Raw genomic sequence first — 14,648 nt, forward strand, 5'->3', positions numbered from 1 at the left:
CCTCTCCCCGCTGCTCGGCTGCTGCGGGCGGGCGCCAGCTGCCGCCGCCGGGCTCTCTGTTCCGCTCTTCCGGAGCTGCAGTTTTGGGGGTGGAGGCGGGAGGGAGGGAGGACCTGAGATTCAGGCCGCGTGGGGAGAAGCGAGTGTGACATTGCCCGGCGGTGACCCCAGCCGGGGGCCCGCGCCTGCGGGACGGATCCGAGCTCCGGCGGGGTGCTTCTGGGAGGATGCACCGTTGACCGGACGGCGTGTGCCCCGGCCGGTGGGGCTCTGCTCTGGGGAGGGTTGTGGGCGAGTTCCCCCCCTCCGCCCCCGGCCGTTCGCTATCTTTGGGAACATCAGCTGTGTGTGCGGCTGGCAGGACTCCCCGACCCGAGCGGCTCCCGGTACGCCAGACTCGGCGGAGGTGGTGGCCGCGTACCGACTGCTCCAGAGTGCCTCAGTGCGTTCCTTTGACTTTCCAGGGGTGTTGTCGCAAACGTGAAGTTGATGAAGTACCCTTCTTTGTCACCGTGAAAGGGAACGGGAGGGACAGATCGCCGCAGTGGACAGGGCTGTCCCGTCGCTCCAGAATCGGGGTGCCCTCAGAGCAAGGTAAGTTGCAATGGAAACCTCCTATCCGAAAGTCCATCCCTCACCAACGGGCGTCAGTAACACCTCTGGCCGCTGTGCTAGGGGTTCTGCTCTTTCAGTTAAAATATTCGGGGGAGTTTTGTGTGTTTTTGGTTTTTTTCCTTTAAACAATTGTCTCTTAAACTCCCTTAGACTCTTGTTTTAGTCGTTGGGTGGGGCTGAGGAACTTCAAATGTTTTTGTTGTTGTTATTAAGTCGTTGTGCAGAGGGGTTACAGTTCCATAAGTTAAGAATGAGTACAGTTCTTCTTGGACTATTCCTTGTCACCCCTTTCGCTTTTCCTGTTATCTCCTCCGGTCCTTCCCCGCAAGTTGCACAGTTAATTTTTTTTTTTTTACATAGTGTATATTAAACAGTGCTACTGTCTCCTAGCACTTACAAGTACTGTGTAACTTACACTTATTTAATTAAATTTATTACTGTCTCCTGTCTTGGAAGAAAGGCAAATGAGTCAGCACTTTGGCATGTAAGATGGGGGTACCTGGAAGAGAAATGAAATGTCTAGAAACAGGGTCTGCTCATTACCATTCCTGGATCATCTTTGGTCAAGATGGACTTCAGTTGGTTGAATCATCATTTGTGTAGATCCAGCTTTGTTAAATCTCAAGTTCTTACTCAGTCCCTTATGAAATACAGCCGTTTGTTGGGAAAGTTGAAATATAGCCATGTATGTTTGGATACATTCCATATAAATTTATGCATTTGAATCTTATACGTAGGGTGCGTATATTCTGAATTATAATTCCGGGCTCATGTACAATTATATTTTTGTGGATAACAAATCAGAATATTTAGAATAGGAACTAGCTCAGAAATTGGAGATTGTTGTATAAGTATATAATATATTCCTTTTGTGAAATAAGTGATTGCCAGAATCCATGAGCTCCCCAGTGAATGGGGTTGCTGTTACATTTCCCTTCAGTGCTTCAGTTTTTTTAATAAGTTTTTTTATTGTGAAAATACTGTACAGAGGGGTTAATCACATGAACAAGGTAATGAGTACATTTCTTACCAAGCATTGTTGCCTCCTCCTTCGTTTTTCCCCTACCAACCCTTCCCTCCCAACTCCACAACTCCACTCCACACCCCCCCAACTCAGTTATTTCATTTGTGTTACAGACAATTGTAATTCCTAGTAATGCCAGAAGCACTTTGTGATTCTCTTGGGAGATGTGAATAGGATGTCTGATACCTGATTAGTGTCTAGTGTTGTTGCTACCAGCCATAAAGAAATTAGATTGACTATTATATGTCTTGGACTGGAAGTATTCTTAATCAGAATCGGGTAAAACAATCTCAATAAATATTGGGCTACCCCTGCAAGAGAGTTGATGTATTTTTTCTTCTCCCCTCCCCCGCAAAAAAGCATGCGTAAGTGGTGTTTTGACACTTTACAAAGATCTGAAAACAAGATTGCTCAGGTTTAACTCCTTAAACTAGGTCTTTTGTTTCAATTTATATAGTCACCTTTTTTTTTTTTAAGAGTAGGAGGATGGATCACAGAATTACATGGTTATATAGTTTTTACTTTCTTTTTTGGGGGGGTTCAGTCTTGAGGCTTGAACTCTGGGCTTGGGCACTGTCTCTGCACTCTTCAGTTAAAGGCTAGCGCTCTACTACTTGAGCCACAGCACCACTTCCGTTTTTCTGGTGGTTTATTGGAGATAAGAGTCTTAGGGACTTTCCTACCTGGGCTGGCTTTGAACTGCGATCCTCAGATCTCAGCCTCCTGAGTAGCTAGGATTACAGACATGAGCCACTGATGCCCTGTTATATAGTTTTCTTAAGAAAAATAATATTTGGAACTTTTATCTTTGTTTTTAAAAAAATTCTTTTATTTAAGGTTTTGACCTCCACCTAAGATCTGAGTGTGATTTTTCAGGTTGAAGTTCATATATGTTGAGAACTAGTTACGTTGAGATGGGATCTTGCTGTATTTCTTAGCCTGGCTTCAACTCCAGGTTCTTTTCTCATCCTCCCAAGTGGTTACTATTACAGTCATGCAGCTCAGGCATTGTATTTTATTAGTAAGAAAAAATGAATGCTTCTATTATTCTCCTACTACATCAGACTAAATATGTGCATACTTCCCTGCCTATGAAATTGTACTCTTTGGGGCTGGGAAGGTGGCTCAGTAGTAGATTGCTTGCCTTGTATGCATGAAGCTCTGGGTTCGATTCCTCAGCACCACATAAGCAGAAAAAGCTGGAAGTGGCACTGTAGCTCAAGTGGTAGAGCGCTAGCCTTGATCTGAAGAGCTGAGGGACAGTGCCTAGGCCCAGAGTTCAGGTCCTACGACCGACTAAAAAAAAAAAAAAAGAAATTATACTCTTAATTTCTAATGTGCTTTTCTTTACCTAATTTTTTTTTGGATCCGGTCATGGGGCCTGAACTCTGGGCCTGGGCACTGTCCCTCAGCTCTTCAGCTCAAGGCTAGCACTCTACCAATTGAGCCACAGCGCCACTTCTGGCTTTTTTTTTTTTCTGCTTATGTGGTGCTGAGGAATCGTACCCAGGGCCTCATGCATGCAAGGCAAGCGCTCTACCACTGAGCCACCTTCCCAGCCCTCTTTACCTAATTTTTAGGTTTTTTTTTCTTTTTGTTGCTGGGGTACTGGGTATGAAAGATTTGTCATTTTATTTTATAATAAAAAAAATTCCAATTACATATGAACACTCTGTTCCTGACAGAGGAAAGGACATACCAAATTAATTAGAAAGTATTAAAATACCAGCAGCTATATTCAGAGCTTCTGTTCTGTACTTTGTCCAAGTTGTGAAAAGTAGCTTGAAAGAATTACTGGTCTGGATTAAAAATTTTTTTTTCATTAAAATTTTTTTTTAATCCAGAATCAAAGCACATGTATAAGTACTTACATATGGGCTGGGAAGGTGGCTCAGTGGTAGAGCGCTTGCCTTGCATGCCTGAGGCCCTGGGTTCGATTCCTCAGCACCACATAAGCAAAAAGAAAAAAGCCGGAAGTTGTGCTGTGGCTCAAGTGGTAGAGCACTAGCCTTGACCTGAAGAGCTGAGGGACAGCGCCCAGGCCCAGAGTTCAAGCCCCAACAACAAAACCCCCCCCCCCCCCCCAAAAAAAGTACTTACATATTCTCCAGGTTATAGACAATGACAGTAACAGCTAGCCCAAGCGAGGCCAGCTTTTTGGTCAATTCCGATCTTAAGAATTTCTTTATTTTTCCTTGATAAGAAGTTGTGTCTTGAAACGTGACAGTACAAGTTAATTCACTGAGTAGTAGGAACAGAAACATTTTGTTGGATAAAACCAAATTTCCAATGAAGGTTTAGTAACCATTTCCTCAAATATACTTTTTCAAACCATTTTTCAGATACATGATGCTGCCTGCTCCCCACAGCCACCACGGAAGGCAGGAAGTGTAGATGTTATTATACCATTTCACCGATGACAAGCTAGATGGTAGTTTAAAGTAAATCATTCAAAGCCTAGAATATTTACGTCTTAACAAAATTTCTGGTTCTTCATGCCCTCTGATTCTGTTTGATGCAATTGGTTTTTTTTTTTTTTTTCTTTTGTCGGTTGTGGGGCCTGAACTCTGGGTCTGGGTGCAAGGCAAGCACTCTACCACTGAACCACCTTCCCAGACCTGCAATTGTTTTTTCACTTCTCAATTTTTGGGTGAGGTAGAGGTAAGTTTAGATTTAAGAAAGAGATGAAGCCAGGTGCTGATGGATCACACCTGTAATCCTAGCTATTCAGGAGGCTGAGATCTGAGGATTTTGGATCAAAGCCAGCCTGGGCGAGAAAGTCCATGAGACTCTTATCTCCTTTCAGCCACCAAAAACCTGGAAGTGAAACTGCTCAAAGTGGTAAAGTCTTGAGAACAAAAACTCAGGGACAGTACCAGGCCCTGAGTTCCAGCCCCATGACTGACCAAAAGAAAAAAAAAAGATGAAGAGACAGAGGTAGAGGACATGGTTAATTTATGTAAAATAGATGGATGGTTTTCCTCCATCATTCACATAAATTTGAGCAAGGTCACAGAATGCAAAGAATATTTCCAGATTTCATTATATAATGGCTGTCAGTCAAGTATGAGTTTGACCTTTAAAGTCAAATTTGGCTTTGTCCATATTTTCTTATTTTTGAAACTCAAAGAACCACTCCAACTCAATTTCTTCTAAGAGAATCTGTTCCTGGCACAATTATATTTTCTAAATATTCCTTTTTCAGAGAAAAAGACTATGTAACAAGTATGTATTAACATGCTAGGATTCTGCAACAATTCACAAAGAAATCAAGAGACCTTTCAGTTCTCAGGGCAGCAATTTCATATAGTTGGAAGGTCAGAACCACTACAATATCAGTTCCACTTGGAACCAATTTTGTTTCAAAAGACTTTTGAGAGGCTAATTGGATCACATTTTCAGTTTCATTAATCTTTTTCTCATATTCTTCTGTTGCAGAAATGATATAAGATGAGAACATCAATACGTATTTCATATATGACAAGAGAAGAATAAAGGAGCCCTTTGGGCATAATTGCCTGAGTTTAGGAAGGAAAGTTAGATGTAAACTTCTGTTTTCTTTTTCCTAGTGTTTTTTTTTTCCCCAAAAGATAAATCACAGGGCTGGGAAGGTGGCTCAGTGGTAGAGTGCTTGCCTTGCATGCATGAGGCCCCGGGTTCAATTCCTCAGCCCCACATAAGCAGAAAAAGCCGGAAGTGGCACTGTGGCTCAAGTGGTAGAGTTCTAGCCTTGAGCTGAAGAGCTGAGGGACAGTGCCCAGGCCCAGAGTTCAAGCCCCATGACCGACAAAAAAAAATAAATCACATTGAAACATATATCACATTGATACATATATACGAGATATATCTCATATATATCATATGTGTATGAGATTATATACACACACATATATATGTAGGTTACATGTATAAATTTTGATTGATATGGAAAACTTTTTGGTAGAGTCATTCTCATCTAGCACTCCTTGATTGATAGTTTCCTGCTTCCTTTGTAAATAGTTTTCTTACGACTATGTCTAGATGTTATATTTATAGTGATTTCTTACACCACCTACATACAGAAAAACAATGTATTGTTCACTCTCCATATTCTTTACCTTCACTTTGTGGTCCAAACATCCTCATTTTTATAATAAGAATATGTCTAGATTTTGCAAGTGAGTAAAGAGATGCCATATTTAACTTTTAGAGTTTGGCTTATGTAGCTCATCATGATAATGTCTAGCTCGATTCATTTTCCTGCAAATGTTATAATTTTATTTTTTTTATGGCTGAGTATATTCTATATTACATGTGTTCCCTGCTTTCTTTTTCCATTCATGAGTTGGGTACTCTGGCTGATTCCACTGTTTGACTAGTGTGAAGAGAATTGCAGTAAACCTTGGTTATATTGGAATCTTTCTTGTATATTGATTTGGATTCCTTGGGCTGTATGCCCCAGAGTGGTATGATGGGGCTGTGAGGTATGTCTGTTTTAAGTTTTTTTTTTTTTTTTTGGTCGGTCGTGGGGCTTGAACTCTGGGCCTGGGTGCTGTCCCTCAGCTCTTCAGCTCAAGGCGAGCACACTACCACTTGAGCTACAGTGCCACTTCCGGTTTTCTGGTGGTTCATTGGAGATAGGAGTCTCATAGTCTATTCCTGCCCAGGCTGGCTTTGAACTGCGATCCTCAGATCTCAGCCTCCTGAGTAGCTAGGATTACTGGCGTGAGCCACCAGCGCCCAGTGTGTTTTCAGTTTTTTTGAGGAGGTTCTGTACTGATTTCCACATGTTCTGGTTTACATTCCCTCTGATGGTGCATTATGACTCTTTTTCTTTCCACATGTGTGTCAGCCTTTGTTATTGTTTGTCTTTTTAATGATGATTATTCTGACTGGGCTGAAATTGAAGCTTTGGATAGTTTGCTACTTGTAATTTATCTGTAGTACTTGTCAACCATCTGCATCACTGACCACCACTGCGTAACTGGTGACTGTCCCACAGACCTCACCTGCATGTACAGTTAAATCCTGTGGGTTCTCATCTTTGGTTTTCTCCCAGTGTTGGAGAAAAATTTTATGTAGCAGAGTATTTAGGATACTGATTATAAAATTATCCTCTGTCAGGGCTGAGAAGGTGGCTCAGTGGTAGAGCGCTTGCCTTGCATGCATGAGGCCCTAGGTTTGATTCCTCAGCACCACATAAGCAAAAAGAAAAAAGCCAGACGTGGCGCTGTGGCTCAAGTGGTAGAGCACTAGCCTTGAGCTGAAGAGCTGAGGGACAGCGCCCAGGCCCAGAGTTCAGGCCCTACTACCAGGCCCCCATCCCCCCCCCCAAAAAAAAGATTACAGGCATCTGGCTTCTTACTTTTTTTTTTTGGTTGCTCATGGGGCTTGAACTCTGGGCCTGCGTACTGCCCTTGAGCTCTTTAGCTCAAGGCGAACGCTCTACCACGCAAGCCACAGTGCCCCTTCTTTTTAAGAATAGAAATCTCTTTTATCCAATATAAATGTAAACTTTTCAAGGAGAATTTCTTATATGATGTGTGGTACAGAGTTGATCTCCATAATTATTTGCTACATGGATTATTGAGTTAAAGAATACCATGTAAAGAGGTAACTATGCGAGGAGATAAAAATATGATACATTGTTTTTAAATTGATTGTTCTATGATATATTGTTTGTCTTTTTTAATATGCTTAGTAGATAGTCTAGTTCGAGAATACTTCGTATATAGTCTAGTTCGAGAGACAAAAAAATTAGATCTATATAACAATTAACTGAGAAGTGAAAACAAGTGGAATGGGAAGTTCGAGAATGAAAAACAAATTGGAGTAGCTCAGTCTTGTCTATTTTCTGAATCTAGAATCATGAAGGATTGGCATGGTTCTTTTATTTTATTTTTATTTTTTAATATACCAAGGAATTGAACCCAGGGCCTCATGTGTGCTAGGCAAGCTCTCTACCACTAAACCACATTCCCAGCCCCTGGTGTGGTTCTTATGGAATGGAAATGATTCAGTCAGGTGCAGTAGAGGAATGAGAGAATTGGAGGCTTGCTAAGTCGAACACAAAGCTGAGGGGAGTGTTGATGCAGCTAAGCTATTCTGAGGTTCTCTGTACCATAAATACACACTCTTTCTACCAGTACCTCTATGCTTGTCCTCAGGAGCAAGGTACTTGTTCTGTTTTCCTGAATCAAAATAGCATCCAGAGCAAGCATTTTGAATTCGTTTTGTGACAGAACTGTTCCACAGTGGCTGAAGTCCACTGCTCTCTGACAGGTACAATGACGGATTGAGGGCTTTTGTTATTTCTCCAAGCTTAGTTTCCTTCCCCTATATCTTTAGGGCATATGTCTTTCCTCCTGCATCTTGCTAGCTAAGGGGGAACATGGCGAGGGAGCTCCAAACTCCAAGGGTGTTTTCTGTTTCATGCCACAAAGATGGATGGCAAGAGTGCCAGGTGAGTTTGCATACTCCTCATAAAAACAACTCCTCATAAAAACACAAGGTCTTTTCTTTATCTTTAAATGTAATAATATAATTAGATAGTGAAGTCATATAACTTCATAAGGAAAAGGAAGTGAATGTTTTTTACTTAGATCTCTGTAGAAATTACTATTACTTTGCAACTTGTGAGTTTGGAGTTATTCTTTGCTCTCAGAAAAGTTGATAATAGGACATGTATTGCTGTGTATACATAGAAACCTGGGGCTGGGAAAGAAAACATTACTGTGCTTTTGTTTTCTCCTTGAAACTGAGCCTTATATAAGATTTAGGAAGAGGAAATAAGTTTTTCTTCTTGTTCTCTTCTAGACTTTTGGAATTGATGATACTGTCTTCTCTTTGAAAGGAGTTTGTTGGGAAAAAAATGCTTTTGAATTGGCTGCAGTCTCTCCTGCACATAACTCTTAAGACTGCAAGCAGGATAGAAGCAAATTAAATGGAAAGCTCATCCACAGCTCAGAAAAACACCATGGAGTTTTGAGAAGTTGAGAGACCATGGTGGCGGCCATGGGTGATCAGGATACAGCCAGACAATGTGGACCAATTCCCTCAGACTACGGTTTTTCTGCTGTCTGCTTGCACTGCTGATGGTGGTGGTGCTGGTCATCAATGTTACTCAGGTGGAGGTAAGTACCCTACATACTCCTTTACAACTGAGTGAGGACTAGGGCCTCACCGGCCTGAGGAAGCTTATTCTACTAACAAGTTTTTGTGCCTTCTTGAACTCAGGGCCTGAACACTGTCCAAACTTTTGGTCAAGGTTAGCATTCTACCCACTTGAGTCACAACTTAACTTCTGGCTTTTTGGTGGTTAATTGGAGATTAAGAGCCTCTTGAACTTTCCTTCCTTACTGGCTTTGAACCTCAATCCTCAGATCTTAGCCTCTGGAATAGCTATGTGATGTAGATGTGTGATTACGGTTCGTCGCTACTCAGTACATTTTTGTATGTCTCCACATATTTTCTCCTTTTGAAGGACATTTTAACCTATGGTACAACATGAATGAATGGTCAGGACATTGTGTTAACAGCAATGTCAGTTGCAGAAAGAGAAATACCATATAATTCCACCTATAAGCAGTATTTAGAATAATCAAATCTATAGAGTCAGAAAACAGAACAGTGTATGTCAGTGGCTAAGAGAAGGAATAGATAATTATTTATAATAGGTACAGTTTTCATCTGGGAAGGTAAAAATGTTCTGGAGATAGATGGATGGTAGCAGGAGTTGCTTGTGATGAGAATGGATTAATTACACTGAACTTCACACATAAAACAGTGAAAATGGTAAATTCTGTATATATATTTGACAGGGAGAAATGCAGACACAGATAGAGACACAGAGAAAGTGAAATTTCTGCAGTATCTAGAGAGGTCATGGGAAGTTTCCAGGCAGGGGAACACCATCAGAATGGAATTGGCACTGTCTTAACTGTAGCAAAACAATAGCAATTCAAACCAAGAAAAAGAATAAATACCTAGTTTTTATACTTTAAGACCATTTCTAATAGGAAATACATAGCTGAGCCACACTCACATTCTTTAGAGTGTCTAATGGATGTTACTAATGGCTCACAGAGATAGAAATCTGTAGGACCCTATGTGACCATTTCATTGTTTGGTTAGGTACTCTGCTGAAAAGCACACAGTGAGTAAGATAAATGCAAAGCCCTCTGGCTATCTTGTAGAACATCTGGTGCTTAGAAAACCTAATGAGCTTTAGAAGAGTGAGGGGAGGTGGAACGGGAAAAAGAAAGAGGGCTAATAACTTTGAAATATATTGCAACTATGTGTGAAGACAGCATGGAGAACCTCAGTGATAGCTGTTGACCAATATGGAGGTGGATAAAGCAACAAAGATTTATTCTGAGCAAAATATACTATGTGCCTGTTTTGGAACACCACAGTTGAAACCTCTTGGTGCAATTAATATACTCTTTTCCAAACAAGTGACAGGAAACTAAAACAGGCTCTGATGTGGGTGAGGGTACCCATGGGAGTAGTAGGTAAGGCTTAACAAGGCAAATGGGCATGAATATGGTCAAAGTAGTTAGTTTGTATGTCTGAGTATAAAACAGTGAAACCTGTTGAAATTATTATGTTTATTATTTTGTGCCGGTCCTGGGGCTTGTGCTGTTGTGGACACTGTCCCTGACTGTTTTTGCTCAAGACTAGCATTCTACCACTTGAGCCACAGCTCTACTTTGGCTTTACTTGGAATTAATATCTCACGAATTGTCCTGCCCAGGCTAGCTTCAGATGATGATCCTCAGATCTCAGGTTCCTGCCTGTTGAGATTATTACTATTTTTTGTTTCCATTTCCTGGTGTGTGACCAGAGGCAAACAGACATTGCACTTTGGTCTCACGTGTGAGACTGCCTAGAGTGCTGTATGCTGAAATTATGTTAAGAAGTGGAAGATGAGAAATAACGGACAGTGACGGAGGAGGTGTGAGATTGGTTGGGTTATCTTGTATACCTGTACAGAAGGTCACAATTAACCCTCTTCCATTGTAAAGCTACTGTGTGCTACTAAAATTCAAAAATGAGCAAAGAAATACCATAATTAAGTTAGACCTGTAACTTAACAAGTGCCACAAGCCAACAAAATAAAGCAGTGTCTTTTTTTTCCTCTCACAGAAACTAGTACATATATTTTGGTGCTGTGTGTGTTTACAAGGGGGAAGCGGGAAGAGGGAGAAGTATTACAAAGTACCTTTTTAGCAGGAGACTTGAGTGAGGCTCAGACAGACCTGGTCTGACTGGAGATACCAGTCTTTTGGGGCCACACAGTAGTCCCCAAAATAGACTTACCAGCTCCCTCCCGTTAAGAGTCAATTTGGCCACTCGGCACTGGTGGCTCATGCCTGTAATCCTAGCTACTCAGGAGGCTGAGATCTGAGATTTGCAGTTCAAAGGCAGCCTGGGCAGGAAATTCTATGAGACTCCAGGATGAGTGGTGCTGTGGCTCAAGTGGTAGAGCGCCGCCTTGAGGTGAAGAGCTGAAGGACAGTGCCCAGACCCAGAGTTCAAGCCCCATGACCACCACCACCACCAACAACAACAAAAAAAGAGTCTTTTGGCCTTTAGCTAGCTGTTAGTGAAAGGGCTTCTGTTTGAGAAAGCTTTTCCTTCTTCACTGTGAGGCAACCCCATAGTTTTCTCATAATGATTTTGTCATGATTTTTGTCACATTACGGTAAGATAGTTCTGTAAAACTTGGGAACTTTGTCTTTTGAGATAAAGACAACCCGGTTGCTCTTACACACATCTAAACAGAAGCGACATCTGTTTGCCTGAATGTTGAGCCATGTACTTCAGTCATGGTGTCATTGTTTGTGTCTTTCTTTAGTACTTGGACCACGAGACTGTTGCAGCCACATTTGTGGACAGCAGTGGACAGTTTGTCCTCTCCCAGGCCACAGGCATTAACCGGAGCCCCTACTGTGGTTATGAACAGCAGACCCTGTCCAGCCGGGAGCGCATGGAGGAGGACTCCCTGCTGGCCGCCTTGCAGTGGCAGGTGCCTGATATGGGGCCAGTCCCATTTGTGAAGAGCACTGACCCTTCTTCCAGCTACTTTGTCATCCTGAACTCTGCAGGCTTCTTCAAGGTGGGAAGCCAGCTGGAAGTGCTGGTATATGTGAAGGATTTTCAAAGAAAGCCCAAGAAGTATGGTGGAGACTACCTACAGGCCAGAATCCATTCCCCCAAGCTCCAAGCAGGAGCTGTGGGCAGAGTGGTAGACTACCAGAATGGGTTTTACAAGGTCCTTTTCACTTTGCTCTGGCCGGGCAGAGTTAAAGTATCCGTATCTCTGGTTCACCCCAGTGAAGGAATCCGAGTTCTTCAGCACCTGCAGGAAGAGAAACCAGACAGGGTCTTTTTCAAGAGTCTCTTCCGTTCAGGAAAAATTTCTGAAACCACTGAGTGTAATGTGTGTCTCCCTGGAGGTCTGCCCCTGTGTAACTTTACAGATCTCTACACTGGAGAGCCCTGGTTCTGCTTCAAACCAAAGAAGCTCCCTTGCAGCAGCAGAATTAACCATTACAAAGGTGGATACCTGAAGGGCCTCCTAACTGCCGCACAGAGTGCTTTCTTCCAGAGGTGGGTGCTGCACGTTTTAGGGGTAGAGTCCTTTTACTGGCCTTGCTCCAATTAGGAGGCTCTTGCTTTGAATGTGTATTCCTTACCTCTCAGCTTGATCTAGTTTAGGGACATTGGTAAAGAAGAATATAAACAATGCTTTATAGTTAGGACTAGCTTTTTTTTTTTGGCTAGTCCTGAGGCTTGAACTCAGGGCCTGGGTGCTGTCTCAGAGCTTCTTTTGCCCAAAGCAAAATCCTGTCACTTGAGCCACAGCTCCATCTCTGTCATTGTTGGCCGTTAACTGGAAGATAAGAGTCAACATGGATTTTTCCTTCCCAGCCTGGCTTTGAACTATGATCCTCAGATCTTAGTCTCTTGAGTACCTAGGATTATGGGTATGAGCCACTGATGCTCAGCATGATTAGCACTTAAAAAATATAATTTTAAGGTGTTGTACAGACTTTCACTTTTCAGGTAATGCATACATTTCTCTTTTGGACAGTGTCACCCCTTCCTTTGCTTTCTCCCACTGCCCACAAGTTGCATAGTTCATTTTCCACATAGTGTATACTGAATACCATGATTGCATTCGTTCACCCTTCCTCCCTCCCTTTCCGCGACCCTCTTTTTAGCCCCCCAAAGAAGCAGAAAAAAACCCCAACCAAACAACAACAACAACCACAAAAACACACACACCACTGCTACCACCAGCTACAACATAAATAAGCTGTTTCTGTCTCCCGGATTTCGTTTCAGTAAATAGTGTTTTACATGTTCAAGGGGGTTATGCCCTCAGGTTCCTTTCTTATGATTATCTCCTTTGGTCTGATTAGCATTTTGTACAATATAATTTATTGTTATTAAGGTGCTGTACAGAGAAGTTAGCACTTCATAAGTCATGTAGTAGTACATTTCTTTGGACAATGTCACCCCTTTCTTCACTTTGATTAGTATTTTTTTTCACTTTGCCAGTCATGGGGCTTGAACTCAGGGCCTTGGTTCCTGAGCTTCTTTTGCTCAAGGCTAGCACAGTACCATTTGAGCCACAGTGTCACTTCTGGCTTTTTCTGTTTATGTGGTACTGAGGAATGGAACCCAGGATTTCATTCATGCAAGGCAAGCACTTTACTACTAAGCCACATTCTCAGCCCAAATTAATTTATATTATTATTATTATTATTTTTTTTTTGCCAGTCCTGGGGCTTGAACTCAGGGCCTGGGCACTGTCCCTGAGCTTCTTTTGCTCAAGGCTAGCACTCTACCACTTAAGCCACAGCACCACTTCTGGCCTTTTCTATTTATGTGGTACTGAGGAATCAAATCCAGGGCTTCATGCATGCTAGGCAAGCACTGTACCACGAAACCACATTCATAGCCCTTGATTACGCTTTTTAGAGTGAAATTTAGAGCTTGTCTAAAGTTAAAGTACTTTCACCTTTGGATCTTTTATTTTTTTCCCTTTTTGTCTGTTTAAACTCAGGTCCCCAGCCTTTATAGGCTGGTGCAATACTGTTGAGCCACACCTCCAGCCCAGTTGTCACTGGTATTTTGAGGGTACAGTCTCACTTCCCATCTGAACATACATTTGAGCTTGTGATCTGCCACTTAGGCTTCCTGTTGTTGCTGGGATCAAGGTCTGCAACTTCACATCCAGCTCCATTTCCATAGAGATAGAATCTCTTGATCTTTTCTGCCCAAGCTGGCCTGGCACTGCGATCCTTCCAGTCAAAGACTTCCATGTAGTTTGGGATGACAAGTGCATGCCACTGTGCCCACTGAACTTTTCTGTGATCCTCCTGTTCTCAGCTCTCAAGCATTTTAGGATTACAGACATGAGCTGCTGGTGCCTGGCTACCCTTGAATTTTGATTCTTACTCAGCTGTCTGTTTTACTTCAACTGCATACCGTATTTGTAGCTATACAGAAGACTAAAACAATGCCACCAACACCAACACCACCTCATCCATGTCCAAGGCTGCTAGGGGTCTAAGTAGTCAGACGAGTTTCAGCTTGGTGTTGAATTTACCCTTCCTTTAGTGATGTGGCACTGCTTGTTGAATGAACATACTTTTTTTTTCTAAAATAGATGAATTTAACAAAATTCATGATTGCATATTCCTGTGTTAAATGTTTGGATGTTTATTTATTTATTACTTAGCACTCTGCTGTTGCTGTGTGAGCACAGTATCCCCAGAAGGACTCATCTCACTATGGGCAAAGTCTCAGGAATCTGACACATGACTTAATGCTGCATAAACTTGAACCCTAAAACTAGATAGTGACAAGACTTGTCAGCATGAGCAATTCCACAATCTAATGGGATTAATCCAAACTAGTTGGATTATATATTCTTAGGACTTGCTAAGTGGTACATATATATATATATATATATATATATATATATATATATACACACACACATATATATATATAT

General features: G+C 42.0%; 1 protein-coding gene across 1 annotated transcript in view; it reads left to right on the plus strand.

Moving 5' to 3' along the window:
• The first annotated feature begins 396 nt into the window (after positions 1 to 396).
• Positions 397 to 14,648, plus strand: part of Nxpe3 (neurexophilin and PC-esterase domain family, member 3) — a 32,745-nt gene continuing 18,493 nt past the window's right edge. Inside the window, exons 1-4 of the mRNA XM_013024100.1 lie at positions 397 to 594; positions 8,472 to 8,751; positions 11,478 to 12,232; positions 13,695 to 13,768. Of these exons, the coding sequence (XP_012879554.1) occupies positions 8,659 to 8,751; positions 11,478 to 12,232; positions 13,695 to 13,768 (922 nt within the window). The 5' untranslated portion in view covers positions 397 to 594; positions 8,472 to 8,658. The remainder of the gene's footprint in view (positions 595 to 8,471; positions 8,752 to 11,477; positions 12,233 to 13,694; positions 13,769 to 14,648) is intronic.

The sequence above is a fragment of the Dipodomys ordii genome, unplaced genomic scaffold (assembly GCF_000151885.1).
Source record: "Dipodomys ordii isolate 6190 unplaced genomic scaffold, Dord_2.0 Scaffold73, whole genome shotgun sequence".
Classification (NCBI taxonomy): Eukaryota; Metazoa; Chordata; class Mammalia; order Rodentia; family Heteromyidae; genus Dipodomys; species Dipodomys ordii.